At 43.5% G+C, this 19,764-nt stretch overlaps 1 protein-coding gene across 1 annotated transcript in view; it reads right to left on the minus strand.

Moving 5' to 3' along the window:
* The window catches only part of LOC115318118, a 44,153-nt gene extending 24,622 nt beyond the window's left edge, over positions 1-19,531 (minus strand). The window contains exons 1-3 of the mRNA XM_029977831.4: positions 19,453-19,531; positions 16,519-16,584; positions 5,088-5,197 (exon numbers count right to left, since the gene is read on the minus strand). Coding sequence (XP_029833691.3) covers positions 5,088-5,197; positions 16,519-16,584; positions 19,453-19,510 — 234 coding nt within the window. The 5' untranslated portion in view covers positions 19,511-19,531. The remainder of the gene's footprint in view (positions 1-5,087; positions 5,198-16,518; positions 16,585-19,452) is intronic.
* Between the last annotated feature and the right edge of the window lie 233 nt (positions 19,532-19,764).

Here is a 19,764-nt window from a genome sequence, read left to right on the forward strand (position 1 = left end):
CAAAAAGATAGCGAAAGAGAATTGAAAAAAAAATAGATATGCTTTCATTGAGGTAACGCTGACTGTGCGATAATAAATAAAAAAAAAAACACAAAAAAAAAAAAAAAACGAGCGGAGCGATCTTGGATGTTCTCAACAGCAGGCGCAAGGGTGATACCAGGGTTCCAGATAAAGGCTGCATATTTAGGGTTATAGCAAACTAAAGTTTTGTGTAAAAAAAAAGCTTTAGAGGCGCAGGTTTGACCAAAATGATTGCTTTGAGATAGCCTAAACTCTGTTTCACCTTTCTGTGGGGTTATGGGGATATTTATACAGCGTGTAGTTGGTCAGCCATTAAAGTTGCGACGAGTCACACGCTGTAGTTGAGAAATTGAGCCAGTGCAGTACAACCGCTAGACTGGGGTCTTTAACGTGAACCACGCACTAGTGATACACGACCGCACGCCGGTACGATGCTCATCCAGATCGAAACGGACAGGGGTGGGGCTCGAGCCCAGGATCCCTGGGTTCTGCAGCGCGAGCTTTCGCTCCACGCGCGTCGAGCTGGGTGTGCGCTTTAGCCCACTCGGCCACCGATCCCCCCCTTGTTTCACCTGACGTGGTACCGCAGAAGCGCAAGCTCATGGCGTTGGGAGCTGCTCTTAACGCACGAGAGCTTGAGCCCCCGTGATCTGCCCTGGAGCAAGGAGCTCGCGCTTGTGGTCTTTTCTGCCGTACATCATAAGGTGAAACATGGTATAGTATATTGATAAGCACTTTTAGTGACATATTCGACAAGAATATTTCAGAATGGAATATTGGCTAAGCGAACACCAAGATATTTATAGGAACAAACAGAAAGAAGAATTGTATTATTGATTTAGTAGAAAGATCACGTTCTATGTTGACGGGACACTTTCATAGATCTCTTTATAGAAATGTTAAGTCCCTTAAACCAATCTGCACACCAGCGAGCGACATTATTATAAGTTTGAAGGACGTTGGTGTCAGAATCGTTAAGAATTTCCTTGTAAATAACACAACCATCATCATACTGGCTTATTGAAGAGGAGACACGTGCAATACGGTCGTTGATATAAATAAGAAATAAGAGTTCGACCACCACTACCTTTGCGCGTTTTGCGCGAGTTTTAACGCTGGTGTACGCCCGCTCTCCTCACGTGCTTCAAAGTGTTCTAAAATCAACTGATTTAGTGGCTTAAAATGACCTTAGCAAGTGCCTAAATATACCGTATCTCTATTTTCATTATTTAATACGATAAATAGAGTATTTAAGGTAATTATCCGGCTTACCATGAGGACTGTCCTGATATACTAGGTTTATGCAACTTAGAGCCGAAATACTCGGACTCTGGGCAAAGAATATGAAGTTTGGTTAAGTCGTGAAGGTTTGGATTTCAATGTCCGTAAATTAACCGACAAAAATCAAATCTTAGTCTAGAAAGCTGTGTTACCTGGGGCATGGCGTTTCTTACTGTGTTTAGAACAGGCATTCTCTCAAAGATAACGAATGGCTCCCGGAAGTAATTTTTTTTATAATAAATGCTTTATAATAAATGTAAGAAGAATGGCGTAGCCTTTTACGATAAGAATGAGTAAACTGCAAGAAGCACTTTGACAAACCAAATTAACATTAACGTTTAAAAAAAGAATCTTCATCTCATATTTTAAGCGCACTATTTGAATGAACGTTTTTTTCCTAGCTGCATAAGCTGAATAGTAGGCGCAAAAATGTAAAAATAAACAACAACAAACAATCTTGATGGAGCGAGACCAGCGCCCGCAGCAGGCTAGGTTTCTCGGTGAAGATGGGCATGATAATTCGGACGACACCTCACACGTCCACTTCCAAATCGGTATAGGCTAGAAAATGCCGGTAAAATTCAAACACAGCGTGCAACCATAAAATATTCAACTCTGTTTATTTGACATATTTCGCTTTAAACGGTTGGCGCCAGAATATGATCGATCGAAGCGGAGCTTTTAATGTACGCGTGTAGGGTAGGTAAGGACTACTAAATGCACCGTCATAGCAGATGGTAAATAGAATAAGATGTCTTATATTTGTTCAAGAAACATACCATTATTTATACAAAGCATGTAAGTTGTATGTGAGTTATGTTCCGTTACATTTCGTGAATGCATTCCTATAATTTTGTTTTCACTGAAAAATCAATAATATAAGCAGTCCTACGACAAAGTTCCGCAGTGCCGTCATATTTGAAAGTAATGGCTCTCGGCAGACATAAATGTTTGTTATAAATTGAATTCAAAACTTTCCCTCAAGAGGAACGCACGATGTTATAAAATAATATTTGCTTTCCACAGAATATGGTACAGTCAGGAGTACCGCAGGGAGGAGTGCTGGGATCGTTATTATTTAACTTACAGAAAAAAACATTGAGGTTTAACTCGCCTTACAGATCATATGCTGATATCTTTTTGGTGAATATATTTGTGGCTCTTTGCAAAGCGATGTGTTTAGTGTTTTATCGGTGCTGTCAAGATTAGAAAATAAACATCAGCATTAAAAAAATAAAATTTCTCATCCTTAGGAAATAGTATCCAATAAATTATTTATTTTCTAGCATGCAGAGTGAAACTCTGAGCCCATATTTATTTATGTATTTTTTAATGTTAATACCCTCAAAGCCCATGGGGAATTACAAAGAAAAAAAGCATAAAATTCACGCTGAAAAAAAAATAAAAGAATGTAGTGTGAAGAAGAACAATGTAAGACCAAGATAATCGAACATTTTTAATATAACGGACGTAATATATGAATCATCTGGAGTCCTAATAATTTAGATGTAAAATTGGATCTTGGACAGAATGGTCGCCAACATACATAATATAAATAAAATATAATCAGAAGTTGGAGAGCTTGTAAAACAGTGTTGGTATGCGATTTCTTTTAACACAAATCTACAATATCGATTTTTACTATATCCAATGGTGTTCGTGTTTTAATTTGATAGTATTCTAAAAAGGAATGAATGCTTAGAAAAATCGTTGTTTGCCTTCGAATTAAATTTTGCTTGAAATGCTGCTTCTGAGAAACCTATATAAGCGGGCTGTCATATAGCGATTTCAGTTGATATTAACCATGCCAATCTGGAGCATTCAGGAAACTTTAATTGAGCTCATTTTGACGGTTAGAAAGAAGCGGGGCGGGATTCAACAGTCTAACCATATGTAAAGTTCACATTGGTTATCTACTTACACAATGTTTGCTGAAGAAAAAATTAAATAAGTCAAGCCGTTTAAAACTTTTCTCGAATAGAAATTTGTTATAAAACTGTTAGACAAAAAAAGGAAAATAAAAAAAGGCTCGAAGTACACCTAAGCCCTTCTTATGAGTTGTGAATGCGAAAGCACCCACGCTGCTTTTCGTGGTCCATCTTTAATCTTCGACGTGCAACGCGCTGACCTTGGTCATGGAACGGGGGAGGCGCTGCCTCGCGGACACGCAGCGCCATCGGGTGAGCGATCCTTCAAACTATCATGTGCCTTGCGGCACGAGAAAGGAAAGGACAGCAACGTAATTCCCAGCAGAACAAACCCCTTGGTTTATTTCAAGTGCCGAATATATTGCCACGCTCCGTACAACCGATAAGAGGCGAGCGAACGCGGTGATTACTGATAAGGCAAGAGTGTGAAATACATTCAGGATGACACCACACAGACTGAAGCGCAGCGGCCAATGGAAGCCTCGTCGACGCGTGCGAGCCAATGGGACCGAAGTGCAAAAGGTGCCGTTGGCTAACATTGAGCGTGGTTTGGGGTATCGGTGGCCGAGTGGGCTAAAGCGCACACCCAGCTCGACGTGCGTGGAGCGAAAGCTCGCGCTGCAGAACCCAGGGATCCTGGGCTCGAGCCCCACCCCTGCCCGTATCGATCTGGATGAACATCGTACCAGCGTGCGGTGGTGTATCACTATTGCGTGGTGCACGCTAAAGACCACAGGCTAACGGTTGTACTGCACTGGCTCAATTTCTCATCTACAGCGTGTGACTCGTCGCAACTTTAATGGCTGACCAACTACACGCTGTATAAATATCCCCATAACCCAATCTGCTTTTGCGGTTGGTTTCCTTAAGGTGCCGTTTCCGATGGTTTCAAAGCTGATGATATCGGCTCGCTCCATGAGACAGTTAATGCTTTCGCAGCGAAAACAAGCAGTTGATCATGTGAGCTAATAATGGTGTGTAAATTTATAAAAAATTTTAAATAGAACAAAACCAGGTCACCTTCTCTTATCTTTGACTTTCTTGATCAGAAAGTACACCTAACAATCAATTGGTCAATCACCGAAAAAGTTGTCGTTCATCTTTTTTTAGCTATTTGTATAAAAAGCAAGGGTGTTTGCAGACATCGAAACGTTTTGCCAAATTACAATAAAACTCGAAAAGGAATTAGAAAACGACTAAGTAGATGAAAAGAACTAACGGCCCGAAGCTTTGTTGAAACACAACCCTACCAGGCCTACATATCGTGTCTTCTTAATAAAACGCAAAGTAGCCGTATTTAAAGGAATGCGCCTTGAGGTTAGCTTGTGATCCCAGTCTATGTAAAGCATACCTGCATGATAGCACGGAGGGAAAAGTGCTCGATTTCGAATTACGTTAATATGCTGCGTGCCAGGGAAAGAATTGATATTGAAAAGTAACGCACGTGTTGGTGAACAACAAAAACAACATTCCTTGTCTTGACTGCGGTTTCACCATCTAAATTTCATTCTTTATCCCATTTAAAAAAAAAAAAAAATAAGCAGGCTTTGGTACAAAGATCGACCCTCTTTGTTTATAGCTTCAAAAGCTGATACATAGCCCGAGGAGTGAAACGTAGAAAATTAAAATAAGAATACGTTTTTTATTTGAAGCAGTCCTCAAATTTGCCTCCTAATGAAGTGTCGTGCTTGGTATAGTTGCGTGTTCAGTGTTTTATTTTGCTCGTTCTCAGACTCGAGTTCAAGCATCAGGCCTCCGGATTCAGCAGGAGATAGAGAACATTATGCTTATTATTTCAAGGGGGTGTTTGATAGCAAACCTAATTTATATTTCTCCCGTTTGTCACGCGCTACTTACCGTGTCCACAAGAGTTTGTAAGTACAAATGCTGATCGTAACCAGTTTCAGCTTGTGCATTTTGAAAAGCCGCATCTGCTACAATTGTTATTCCCATGTGGTGGGGACGCGCTGAAATTAGGGAATGTCAAAAATTGCAAAAATTAGTCACCAAAAATATGTTGATATTTGGCAGTTCCAAATGCATAAAGATTAAAAAAGAGGTGTTAAGGAAAATTAAACTTTTTTTATTACATTTTAGATCAGAACCCTTTAAATGTTATTGCTTCTTGTTCTTGCAGCTTTTTGACCTGGTTGGTTTCGTTAATTAGTACATATAATTAAAAGCTTTTTTTCTCTTCTACATAGTGTCCCAGTCAAATTAGACTGAACGTACAGTTCATCCCCAGCAAGAGTTTATGAGCGTCGAGATTTCCAAGAGGTAACTTTAAAAGACCATAAAATGATTTTCCATATCTTTTGATATCGCAACTCCAGTTCACGCTTAATATACATTTTACCCAGAACAGAATATTTTTTCGCCGACTAATGTAAAAATAAAACAAGCATGAATGCCCAAGTTTGCTTTTTTATCAACTGAACAGACAAATAAAAAGTCACGCGAATCGTGATTCAAAGTTCTAGCTGTTATCCGTCCGTGTTCCTTGCGACTGGTGGCATGGGTTTTACTCAAAGCAAGAAGCTGCGGAGCTTCTCGAGACCAAAATGAGTTCAAAGTGTATTCTAGTGTATTCTTACACCTAGAATTCGAATACCCAAACCATTTGCTGTGCAAGTATTGTTAAAAGCGAGAAAATGCGAGAGACAGTCGCTGTAAGTGACGTCATCGACGGATCTTTTGTCTACTCAAGGCAGAGCTGCAGCCCTATTTTGAAATTGCTTCGATGGCTTTTCGGCGTGTTGCAATGAAACATAATTGTGATATCTGTTATTCTAGAGGCAATGAATGCATACAAGTTTTTTTTCTCGAACGCAGAAGTGCTCCAACTTCCCTTTAAAGCGTTTGTAGTATAGTCTGTATTATTTAGCTGTTTGCAGAATCTTGTCTAAACATTTTTAGGGTTTATAGAATTGCCCACAAGAAAAAATAGAATAATTTATTCAATAGCACTCCGCATTCTGGTAAAGAGGTGTCCATATCACAAAAATATATTGCAAAATGCATCAGTCAGACGTAAATTGTCCCAACGAACACTAAGCAAATGGCACACTAAGGAAATAACTGACGTCAGGCCACATCTCAAACTAACCCAGGAAACTTCTTTTTAATTTCAATGAACATATGGTAACTTATAATATTGCATAGGAACTTATATGCACCTTATATGTGCCGTCTAAGTTTCTTAATAGGGAAACCATAGCTTAGTCATATTTTGTGACTTCAGCATCTATTAAAAATCGAGCTGTTCTATGCATTCGAGCTAACTCTAAACATGGAAGCATGGCTATAGCCCAGATGGTTTGTGAACATACTGCATCATATAACACCGAAAATAACTGTCAATTGATTGATTGATTGATTGATTGAAGTATTAGTGTACCGCTGGTGTCTCGGCTATAAATACCGCGACCTGTTCCGTCCTGTTCACAAAAAGTGATGTTTTGTCACCGGTGTATTTTTTTATTAACAGTCACAAATTAAACATTCTTCGCGAATACATTATGATTTATATATTTTTATTCTGACGTCACGAACGTCAGAATAACGTCACCTGTTATTTCGACGTCTAGGAGGTCAAATAATGTTACCTCTTATTTTGACGGAAACAGCACGATTTATTTTGGATGCCGCCGACTGCAATTTGAAATGTCGGTCGCTTGGCGTGTGTGTGGTGGGATGCTCGACGGTGTCCGCGCTAACGTGTGTTGTCGACGTGCCTCTCGTGTTCGTCGAGCTCTAACATCAAGGAGTGTTTTACATTCTCAAATTTCGCCCAGTGCCGTCGGTCACTCCTGTTGCGAATGAAGAAGTGTACCGGAGGCGACAGAGCACAGAAGAAGTAATTTTGTACCGATCTTTCTGGAGCTGCACCTCTGTGTAATACGACGGATTATCACCCTTCCATAGAATAGCTGCCAAGACCGTGCAAGCGGAGAGTGAGTAGCCTAAACTGCACTACTGGAGCACCCGCTACAGGCGCGCTCGTGCCATGTCATTTAAAGCATCTAGTTCGCGATTTTAGCACACACGGTACAGTAAATTCAGCTGCCGACTTTCCTTTCATTGTTCAAGTGTCGTGCGTTGCTTTGCGTCTTCGCGTCTGGTGTTGCTCTCGCCGACCTGATGGCTGCTTTGTTATCATCGTTCACTGCGGAGAGCAACTTCAGATGCGAGGCGATCCAAAGGAATCCTTGGTACGGGAGAGCCTAGGCAGGCACCTCTCGTCGGACTCCTACCACGAGTGTGAGCAGCCTGATTATCATCACAGACGATGACCGGCAGAACCGACAAACAAGCAAAGGTGGAACGCCGTGGCGACACATGGCCGAAGAAACCAGCCAGAGACGCCAAACCCAAACAGCCAGTAGCCTATGGTCGACGAGAGCACTACCAGACGCAAAGAGGCGAGGCAGCGCACGACACTTGTAAAAGGGGAGCCGGATGTTGCTGGATGTCGGCAATTGATACGCAACAGAACACGACGAGCACAAACGGCTCGTCGACAACACACACCAGCGCGGATACCGCCGAGCACCCAACCACGCAGACGCCGACCGATCGACGTTTAAATATGCAGCCGGCGGCATTTAAAAGAAAACAAAAAAAAACGCTTACGACGAAATAACAGCGAATATACTTTTGACATGTGTGACGTCACTGACCACGCCCCCTGGACTTCAAATCGATGCCGAAAAAAAGCACCCGCCAAAATAGCAAAATGTTTGCTTTCGATCGTGGATTTTGGATTGTAAAACAGGGTTGCCTAACGCACGTCTCGAAAAATCACGCTTGATAGCCGAGAAACCGCCAACCGCCAACCGCCAACCGCCTCTCGGAGTGCCTAAATCAGGTCGCTCGTAAACCGCATCGGCGACCGCTTCGCGAACGCGGATCCGCTTCCAGTATGAATGCGCCATAAGAGTGCTGGACGATCCAAGTGTAAGGCTGTCACGTTGTTTGGGGCTGGCCAGCTGTACCTGGGGCTCGGGTGGTGCGCGTTGTTCTACTGACGGAGCTCCAGGTTGCCGGTGACGAAATATGCGATGTAGTGGATTATGGCGGAATGTTTGTAACCGTATCCTTCTAAGGGGGGAGACTGACTCGTCTTTCAAGTTAGTCCCCATGGCGATGCCAACTGGTTCCATCTTCCAGAAAAACCTGTGATGAAGAAGCGCTTGTTGGATGTGATAGCGATGCGGGAACCCAGGCAGGCCCCGATCGAAAGTTCTTTGCCCAAGCGTGTTCGCCTGGTCGTGGTAGTGGCTGTCGTTGAGCTCCGTAACTGTGACGTTCTTTCCGTTGCAGCATTCTGAAAAGAACCTTCGAATGGACGTCAGGATGCAGTAAGTCGACTGCAATCTTCGGCCTCCGTGCCATGAGGATTTCGGTAGGTGTGTGTCCAGTAATGTTATGAGGTGTCCTGCGGTACTGCAGGAAGGCGCGTGAAATCTTTGTCTGAATGTCTCCCACCAACGAATTCTTGAGCATTTTGATTGCCTGGGCAGCTCTTTCTGCGGCACCGTTAGATGCAGGGTGATACGAGGGAATTCTCATTCTCCAAATCATGTGAATAAGAATCTTGTGGATGCATGCCTGTTGTCTCTGACAATCATTCAGGCAACCAATGCTTTACAAATGTTTCTCGCAGACATTTCACTCTTGCCTCCACCGAAGTTGTCGGAACGGCCATCACCTTCAGCCAATTCAAATGAGAATTCACGAGGACCAAAAAATAATATCCTTGACGTCCTTGAAATGACTCTCCAATATCGACGTGAAAGCGCGACAGGGTTTTTCGGGAAAAAAACCACGGTGCTGTTGGCACTGGTTGCAGCGCTCGATAGTTTTCATGGCACGCCAAGCAGCTATCGGCCTTTAGCTTTATGTCTTCGTCGACTTCAGGCCAACAAACGTGACCTCCTCTGACCATTTTCGTTTTAACTATTCCCATGTGTCCCGCATGAAAAATAACTAGCACGCTTCCTATCAGCAACCTCTGAGCGACCTCTCTCGGGCCCCATAGTACGCAGATGCCCTGCATGCTGAGCTATTGCGTCTTTTTTGAGGAGGGTTCCCACTACGGGGTACCAGGAAAAGTTGATCCAGCCCATAGAAATTTCCCACACTTTTCACAAGACGGGATCCCGATCCGTGGCTCTTGCGAATAGTTCAGGATAAATACATTTGTAGTCATGTTCTGGGAGAAAGACACTGCAGGCTTGGGCACTTTGGGCACTGTAAATTTTCTAGTTGACAGTGGCAGTTAAATGATGCATTCGAATGGCCCAGGCTCTTTCCTGAACGGTAGTCGAAGTCATACCTGTAGCTTTCGAGTTTCAATGCCCAACTTTGGATTCTTGGTGAGCACTGAGGGGCAGTTCCCTTCTCGTCTCCGAACATTCCCAGCAGTGTCTTGTGGTTTGTGACTGCCTCAAGGTGTCTGCCACATAAAAATTAATCAAATTAAATTACTCCAACCATCAGGGAAAACGCTTGTTTGTCGAGGTGGCTATAGTTTTATTCAACCGATATTAACCGGCGTCATGCGAGCGCAATGAGCTTCTTCTTGCCCATTGATTTCCTGTGTGCCAACACAGCTCTGATTGCGTAAGGCGAAGCATTGGCGAAGCATAACACCAGCAAAAGTCAGTAGTCCTTAGTTTGCTGGAAAGCAGACTCTTCCTTTTTGGACCACTTCCAACCTCCTCCTTTTCCAAGCAGACGATTCAAAGGCTGCAGGACGCTTAACAGGGTAGGCCCTATTCCTCCCATGTGTTTCAGCCTATGTATGTGACCCTTTTTCTCAGTATCTGCTAGGGTTCGAGGATTTATGTTGGTATAATTGTATTTAGCTTTCTGTGTTCTCTTTACTGAACTAGATTTATTGTTATATATATTTTAGTTCTTTTTTGCTTTTGTTTTTACTGGACCCTCCTAATTTTAATGCCAAAATAGACAATTAACAGCTTGTCAAACAAAATTTCCTTGATTAATTTCCATATTTCTAGTTCAGTGGACTCCCCCTTGTGTTGTCTTGTTAGTGGAAAAATATAGTACTTCTAGTTTTTATGGTTTCAGAGAAAAAGGGTCAAACGTTGCAAAAAAATGATGTTTTGAGATAATGGACTTTGAAGTGAAGAAAGGCGCTTTATAATAAACTTGCACTCTAGAAATGCATGCTGATGCATCCGTTCGGTAGCCATCAGCCAGGTTGTCACCTCCATAGTCAATATTTAGTTTCTTTGTTTGCTGTCTTGCTTTGTGGGCCTCTTTTGTGACGAGCTGTGTAGCCCTGTCTGCCAAGTAAAGTCGTCGCCGGTCAACGTCCCGCAACCACTGCACCATGAATCATCCTGGTGAAACGCCAAGTACAGGCTCGAAGTTGTCCGTTTTGACGTCTCCCTAATCAGTGTGTCCAACATCACTTTTCACAGTTCAGAAAGTAGGTGCAACCGACGCCAGCTCTTAGTGCTGCTTTTTCAACCAGCTGCAAGTCCCCACCACACACTTTGCACACCCAGCTTTCGGCGACGGTACAAGACAGAAGGTCGATGTCAATCGGTGCACAGTTGCAGTCACTAACACTTGCCTTGAGCTCTTCAAAGCGTGCTGCCGAGTGCGACAGCTTCGAAGAAGACTCACACGTGGTAGCCGCTGCGTCAGGCATCAGAATGCGTTGCGGGGACTCGGCGGCATAAGAAATTGACCTATGCCGACTACTCTGGAAGCGACGCTTTTAAAATATCTTCTTCGTCTTCGCCATTTTTAACAATCCAAATCTAGTGTTAAAGTAAACATTAAATTACCTTGCCCATGGAAGCATGCCGAAGCAGAAGCAAAAGTATGCGCGTCGCGACTGACACCGGCAGTGTCTGAGGATTTATTGGACTAAAAAAGTAAAAGCTAGACAGCTTTTTGCTGTTGCTTGAAGAGCAATAAACATTCCGCTAAAACTAGCGAAAATCTGCGTTTTTTTACGTTTTTTTTTACTACATAGGAGAGATACAGATCGTGCATATTTGTAAAAGGGGGCGTGGTCGGTCACCACCTAGGTTTCGGAAAAGGTCATTTTTCCTGTAGATAAATCGCGCACGCTCAAATTACACAGTCAGCATTGTCCAGGAAAGACTGGGAAATCCAAATCGCGCAGAAATCTTCTATAAAAGTTAATAAAGCCCAAGAAGCACTGTAGCTCTTTAGTGTCTTGTGGGCTTGGTGCCTTCAGGATTGCTTCTACCCTTCTCTTGGAAGGGTGAAAACCGGTGTGCTCTATCAAGTGCCCTAAGTGCTCTACTTTTGAAAAGGAAAACTCACACTTTTAAGACATCAACTTCAGGCCTGATTCTGTCAGTCGTTGGAGTACCTTTTCGAGGATTCTGGCGCTGTCAAAGTCATCCCCTCCCACTATCAATGTGTCATCAAAGCACATGACCACGAGCTTTATGACGCAAACCAGATTTTTCCTTTCTCGGTGGAAAACTGCAGGCGCCCATGATACACCAAATGTTAGCCTGGTGTACTCAAGTGATCCTTTATGCGTGTATTGTCACATACTTTCTCGGTGCTGGAGATAATATAACCTGCTAGTACACAACTTTGAGATCAAGTTGACTGAATATGACGCTTCCGGACAGATTCATCCACAGCTCCTCGACTCTCGGAATCGGGTATAACACTGCACTGGACGCTGGCTGCAATTAGGGTAACCTTGAAACCTCCGGAAATTCGCAGCCGACCGTCTTTCTTGAGTAGCGGTACAATGTGTGCCGCCCAGACTGACGTCTTTACTTGCTGCATAATTTTTCCCGGTCAGGTCGTTGAAGCTGCTGGACCACCAGATCTTACAGTGCAAAGGAGACTGGTTGCACTCTAAAGAAGCGTGGTTGTAATCCACCTTGGACGCCAATCTCGGCTCCCACGTCCTTGAGCAGCTTCAGTCCCTTGGAGAATACACATGGGAACTTGCGAAGGAGACCCTCCACAGTGTTGTTGTGAATGTTGACGATGTTAGCAACTGGAAGTTTCAAAGCATAAACACAGTTCCGTGCTAGCAGAGTCTGGGAGGTTGCACTCACAAAAAGCAAAGTAAAGGAGGGAGAGCGCCACGATTTTTGTTACTTTACGATTACCTCGGCGCATCATTTAACACGCGGGAGTATCCTCTCAGGGCGATATTGAAGGGAATAACAGGCACTTCTGAAAACGTCGCTCGGAAGTGTCTTTCATTTATTACGGAGACGCCGGCCCCAGTGCCAAGCTCCATGTCGATGGATTGGTCTTGAGCAATGACAGTTAAGATACGTGGTGGAAGACATGCCGCTTTCAAGTGCCTCATGTTGTACGTGGGCTGGTCATCGGCACTGTCGTGATTGTGGGGGTCATCCGGGCTGTGAACTGGAACTGCCGAGGCAGCTTTCATTGGCCTTTCCCCTGGTGAATCCCGGGAGCCCTACGAGGCTTTTCTGCCTGTGTTTACGCCACTTGGCTCGTCACATGGTCTTGCTGTACAGACTGCAGCCAAGAGGCCAATTTTCTTGTAGTTGTGGCATGTCATATTAGCATAACGACACGCGGTCGAACTATGTGTTTTCACGCAGTGGAAGCATCCTGGCTTGGGAGCCTGCGCTGACAGGCGGTTCGCCTCGACAGCTAATGTCGTTCAAGCTTGATTTTTAGTTTCTTGGGCGTCTTTTGTGGCGGCTTCTATGGCTAGGACAACCTTAATCGCTTTATCAAAAGTCAGTTCTACATCCTCTAGAAGGCGGGTCTGCATCATGCCATAAATGATTCCGCAGACTAGCCGTTGTCGAAGCATGTCGTTCTGGACAGTATTGAAGTCGGAGGAGTCTTAACTACCGTATTGACGCAGTGAAGTCGCTCACAGGCTCTGCCTGCTGACGACCTCTCCAGAAAAACTGGATGTGCTCAATGAATATGGAGGGTCGAGGAGCGTAATGTCCATTCAGAACCTAATAATGGCGGGGATGGCAACCTCCCATGGTCTCTACGGGGCCAGGATATTACTAAAAGGTCAGTACGTTCATTTGCCACAGTTTGACAAAAATACTGCACTCTTTTTTGCTCCCGTGACGTCATTAGCGATAAAGTGCTGCCCCAGTACCTCCACATACTCTCCCTGTTCTCTGCTCTCTCCGAGAAACGGTTCGAGCTTAGGCATAGCGCGACTGCAGAAGATCAAGAAGACGTTTGCCTTCCCGAGAACTCTCGTGCTTCTCGGCCCTGGTCCACGGTTTTGATGGCGTAGTTTGTTTAATCTACCTCGTCGCCAATGTGATATATTCAGGAAATATCAGTAAAAGGAGACCAAACTCAAGTGCGTTCGGCTGGGAGTGCAGCCACAACCCGGTCTGCCGCAAGCGTGCTCGTCGTCGTCTTTTATTGGAGACCGGTGCGTGCCGCAATACATAATAGTCACAATCACTGATTGCTCAAAGGTTACGAAAAAGCGGTTACAGTTTTCCACAATCTTCGAAATATTACCTAAAAAATTAACTATCACGTCATCAAGAGAGCTTTGGCCTTGATAGCCTCGAATCGCGTTTACGAGAGGCCAGGTTTGTCCGATGGAAGAACGATTTTCCGAGAACCTTTCAGCGTTTGCCCTCTTCCTATCCGCACGAAACTCTGCTCGTAGTTTAACACTTTCAGGCGGTCGCTTACAACGGAACAAAACCTTTTCTTTATCTGAGCTTGCAGCGAAAATATGAGGGCTCAACCAAGCGCGATCTGACCTTCGCCTTTTAACCAAGTCATTACACTGTGCCTTAGTCTTATATCAATCGTGAGAATGTATGTATTTGGAATAAACATCTGAACAAGACACAGATTCAAGAAGCGAGGCGCATTATAACGCTAGTTTTGATGAAAAATCCGCGGTCTTGCGTCCGTCAGCGCCAGGGAAAGATGAAGAAGGAGGGGGAGAGGGTGACACGTGGGAAGCGCCTATTGGTCCTAAGCGGTGACGTCAACACGCGCTAATTTCTCCTTCTCTCCTAGGCGCTGTCGAACTTACAGGCATCGCTGCGCTCCAGGTTTTCTTCAAAACTAGGCCCTTCCTTCTCGTCAGCCGCGTGCACAGCTGGCGCGAAGACAGAGAGGAGGGGTTGCCGCCCGGCGCTGTGGAATGCGGGCGTGCTCAGTTGCTGCTTTACCGTCAACGGTTGTTCTTCGTTCTTGGTTTCCGTAGTAGTGGTGCGTCGGTTGTGATGTGTGTGTGCGCGTGGAGTTAAAACGATAAATGCGGTTCCCTTCCCGAGTGACATGGATGCAGTTCCTTCCACGAGGGAGTGAGTGAGAAAACGCATTTATTAAAGGAATGGTATACATCACGATTTTCGGATAAAGTCATTCAATCCTGACGGGGGAAGCGGATTATGGTAAGGGCATTGATGTGGTTACTTCCATGAGTAATATGGATGACCGTATTTAAGGTTGTCAACGTACTTTGACCGGCAGAGTACAAAACCGGGGTGACAGAAAACTATAGAAGGATCCATTGGTAGATTCTGAGGGAATCCGTTCGGAGAATCCTTCGAAAACGGAACACACGTCCCCCTTTAGGAAATGCTAAACTGACCCCGTAGCGAGGCCAAAAGCAGGCAGCAAAACATAGAGGAAGCAAAAGAGAAAGCCAAAGAGAAAAGTGAAGGGGTCAGCGTTCGCGTTTTCAGGGGTCATGTTATCGAATACCCTAAGAATCCATCAATAGATCTTCCTGTAATTTTTATTTGTTTTTTAATGGACTTGATATGATTTGAAACAGCTGCCGAGGCAGTGGATCGGACTATCTGGTAACCAATAAAAAGGTGTTCAAACAATGTTTGTGAAATTTCTGACGACTTTATCATTACGTATTGCGTCCGAACAAAAATCTGGTCGGTACAGGATAACACGAGCTTACCGGCCATCAGTTCCTGTCAAGTTGGACTGCTGATGGTAGCTGTAATACCTGCGCTAGCGAGAGTGTTTAAATCACATCCCTCTGACGTGTCATATTTCAGGAGATTTATGTTCATGTCTCGTACTATGCAAAATAAGCTCTGACTACAACGCTCGGAGAGGGTGCCCTTAAGCTCTTGAATAAATTGCCTGTCAGTTTTGGAAGGATGTCTATATAGCATGCTAGAAGACCAAGATAATAATTATAGTTTTAAATATTTAACAAAATACATTCATTGTAATAAAAAAAATAACATCTTGTTTTGAGGCCCATTATTTTCTTAAGGAAACAACAATCCCACCTCCAACTGATCTCGAGTTAGGGCGCAGTATTTAATAAGCAATAAGTCGGGATTCGTCCGCTCTCTTTACTTCTACAGGCCACTCCGGGAGTATGTAACGAGAACATGATTATTTCATTCGCGGGATCTTCAAAACGGACGGAGGTGTGACTCCCAGGCCCGGATCTCTCTAACACGACATAATACCTCAGAACAAGTCTGATAGGAAAAATATACGCTATGCGTTTTTCGCTTATAAATTATTACCTTTGTTTTAGCTTTGTTTAGGAGAAGATTAATGGCTAAACAGAGTTTCCGAGTGCGCACACATTCGCCTAATGCATCAGGCAATCCACATAACGGCGGGCCTCATTGAATATCTTAATATCATCCGCATACTACAGCACTGAAGAAATAATGAAGATTTTTTACACATAGGTCGCAAAGATAGTGCTACTACTACTACTGGCGCTACTGCTATTACTGCCACTACTGCCACAAACAGCTCAGGGCCTTTTGTGCGGTACACATCAAATGACTTCCGAAAAAGCAAGGTGAAAAGAGACAGATGTCACTGCTGAATTTGCATGCAATGGTATCTAAGATAAAAAGTAAACATGAGAAAACAAAATTAGGCATCTATTTGTTTTGCTCTCCTCGTTTCCGCGGCACGGCGTCTGATGACCACTTTTTTTTTAGTGCAAATGACACCGAGTTGAGCGATGTTTTGTTTACTTAACCACTGGAAGCTCTTTATTTTTCTTTTTGTCTAGCGCAGGAAATCCACGGGGGGCCTTAGCCTTAAGGTAGAGTTATGAACCGGTTTGAAGCGGTTCGGGCTTATGTGAACCGGTAACAGAACCGACATATTGAATGCATGGCGTAACCGGAACCGAACCGAAACAAAACCCCGTACCTGAACACAACCGCAATATGACCGGTTCGATACCCTGATCTTAACACTGTGCAGCACACACGGCTATCCTATCCAGAAAGTAACATCATGCAAGGCCGTCACAGAATCATCATACCTCTTTCGCACACCTTCATCCAATAGGACTCCCCCGAAAATTCTTCACTGTCCTCATCATCTGAATCTAGAACAAAATAATATAAGGTTTCATTTTTTTAGAGACGCCAGTTAATGACACAGGACACGACAACTGGCTAAGTAAAAAGTTTGTGACGACATTTATAACTGACAATCGCTGATAACCCTGATAATGTAAGCGTTCTCCTCTCTCCTGCTATTTCACTATATGATAGTTACGGGCTATTTATACGTATCCTATCCATGTTAAAACGGGCGATTACTTTCAGTGATGGAGTCGTGCATCTGCAATGTAGCAAGAAGCGATACAGTAATTCACGTGGATGCCTTTAAAGATTATTAATACAATTAAGTGTTAACACATGAACATTGTAGATTATTTTTGAAATCGAGTGATCATGGGTACTTAGAATAAACAGCAACTTTCGCAAGTTTCGTGATATTTAGAGCTCTAGTAGTTGCAGTCACCAATTCTCGAATGTTGATAAATTTCTTCTGGCGACCAGCAAAAACCGCCCAAGTTAGTCATACCCGGTGTCCATAAACAACGTGACCATAATATTACTTATTCTAGGCTCTTCATGCTGGCCCAGCTCGCGTCGCCAAGTTACGATCGCACACTCTCAAGCTATTTTGCCACGCTAATGCATGCTCTTGCTATCGTCCCCTTGCCCTTTGATCTTCCAACTTGCATTTACGTGCGCGATATTCGTAGGCGACGGCGAATCGGTCCCTTGCGATCTCGTGGTCATCGCTGGAGCTGGTCGCAAGCCAGCCGAAGTCAAAAAGACCAGCATTTATGGCGCGATTCAAACAGAGCAATTTCTCCCAGCAACCTCACGTCACAACACAAGCCAGACGGGCCGTGCCGCTCGCGTTCAGACCCATAGACCAAATTGCTACAATGTGCCATCATCATCATTAAATTTTGTTTCCCACTATATAGACGGAGGTGAACTTAATAAACGTCTTTTTGTATCTCAAAATGGCTTTGAGATTACTAACTCATCTTTCTGAAACGATTTATTCCCAAAAACGATATATTTCAAACAAGAACTATGTTTTTAGTCTCCATCATCATTGCCACAGGGGTGTCACGTAAAAATATTACATCCCCTGATTGTATGATGCCGCTTCAAACATCTACGAGTTGTCAGAGTCGCTCCTCCGTTTCGAGCTGGGCTCTACCTCAGCAAATCGTGTTGCAGCGCGAGGATCTAGATAAAGTTAGGGAACAACTCTCCAGCTGAAATGAAATTGCTGGGAAAGTTTCCCCATGGCTGGTGACCCCCCCCCCCCCCCCCCCCCCCCCGGGTCTTACTTTTAATAATATCACTATCGTTCCTAATCCGATAAGTGTCAGAGACTATTACAAACTGTGTGATGTCGTAGACGTCAATGTCTCGAAGACGCGTCTTCTAAACGCGGAAGGTAAACGTGGAAGCTGAGGCTCGAGGCGCCGAGAGAGTGAAGTCGGCGAGTTCGTGCAAGGGGACGACGCGTGTTGAGCGGATGACGCCACCGACCCAACAATCATGACAGCACTTTTCGAATGAGGCGGATCTGAGGGACCGCATATAAGACAATTTATCCGCGAAACTATAGGGCCATTAAAAAACAAAAAAATCGAGCAAGTTTACATAAATCATACAATAGGCCATAATTAAAATGCAATTAAATGCACAGGTGCAAGCGAGCTGGACAAGAATGTCGGAAATAATCCCTGGAAAAGGGGAACCAGAGGGACAAAGGACAAACACAAATCTCCAAACAGAGCTAGGTGGCTGCTCCTGGGTCCGGGTATCGAACCCGGGACCTCTCCATTACAGATGGAGAGGTCTCGGGTTCAACATCTGTAATGGAGAGGTCCTGGGTTCGACACCCAGACCAGGCGGATTTTTTCGGCCGCGCACCAGTCACCTAGCTGTCATATTTTCGTCATAGGTCATAGCTTTCTAGCTGTCTCATATTTTATTCTTGGGGCGTCGTAACACCCCTAAGTGTATACCAAAGTTACCGAAGCATCCTGAGGAACATGTAACTTTTTTTAAAATCTCAGAAAAGATTCCCGTTTCCCCTTAGTTCTTCTAAAAAGAGGAATTTAAATTTTATTAATCACGAAACCAACTTGGGGAAACTGAGACAGATTCAAAATACACACACGAGAAAAGAACGACAACAATTAAAATGTTTCCAAACCCAAGGTGGGAACTAAACATAAAATCGATCTCCTAATTTTCGTTTGGGTTAGCAGACGCTCACAAAATTTTATCTCAAACATTAATGTGGATTAACTAATACTGAATTTTATGCCACGTATGAAAAAAATATATGTAAATGGTCTTCAAAATTTAAGAAAATATGATTTAAACTTTTTATGGTGTCCTTTCACCTTAAGTCAGACCGAAGTAAAATGCTAGAAGACGAGCGTGCTGAGAACTTAGACGCACATACAAAAACAAAGTCACACAGCCCATTTGAGTTATTGTTTGAGCCTGTGAGAGACAGGGCACGACTGGGCGACGAAACGCCCTTTTCTTTTACGACTTGATCGTGTTTTTTTTTTTTTTCTGCAGATCGCAGCTTCGGTTATGCTCTGACCGAAAGTTAAACAAAATGTATTCAAAAGCTGCGACACTATCTTAGCTATAATACTTCAGTACAGTGGTTGCATACATCATTAATGCGTTTTTTTTCACTATCCTTATTATTGCACCTTTTTGTTTTTCAGCATTGTTATGCTGTTCAAAAAATTATAGAAGCATTCTTAATCAGCCTGATTTCAGGTTACCAAAAAAAAGCACTTTTGAAAATAAAAAAAAAATAAACAAAGTCAGTTACAAATTACAGCAGTAGTTTTACGGCAAGAAGACGGAAGTTCTTGTTTACACGAGTTAAGTGAGATTATACGTACCACAAACGACCACAAGGATTGTTGAGGCAAGGATCAATATTCTGCTGTCCACTTTCATGGCTCCTAGAAAATGTGCGATGATAGGCGAGAACTCAGAACTGCGGATGTGTTACAAGTATTTCTACCATTACAGCAACGTGACCTTTAAAGGTGCGCATGCGCTTGATTCAATCATACTGATACTTGTTTTGAAGAAACTAAAGAGTATGTTTTTTTTAATTTTATTTTATTAGCATCTGCCGGAAATTCCGGAGCTCTCTGTTGTTGTTTGCTTATCATTGTCTGAAAAAGAATATATTTTTTTAAAGTGCC

The sequence above is a fragment of the Ixodes scapularis genome, unplaced genomic scaffold, assembly GCF_016920785.2.
Source record: "Ixodes scapularis isolate PalLabHiFi unplaced genomic scaffold, ASM1692078v2 PGA_scaffold2__306_contigs__length_199485367, whole genome shotgun sequence".
In the NCBI taxonomy this organism is placed as follows: Eukaryota; Metazoa; Arthropoda; class Arachnida; order Ixodida; family Ixodidae; genus Ixodes; species Ixodes scapularis.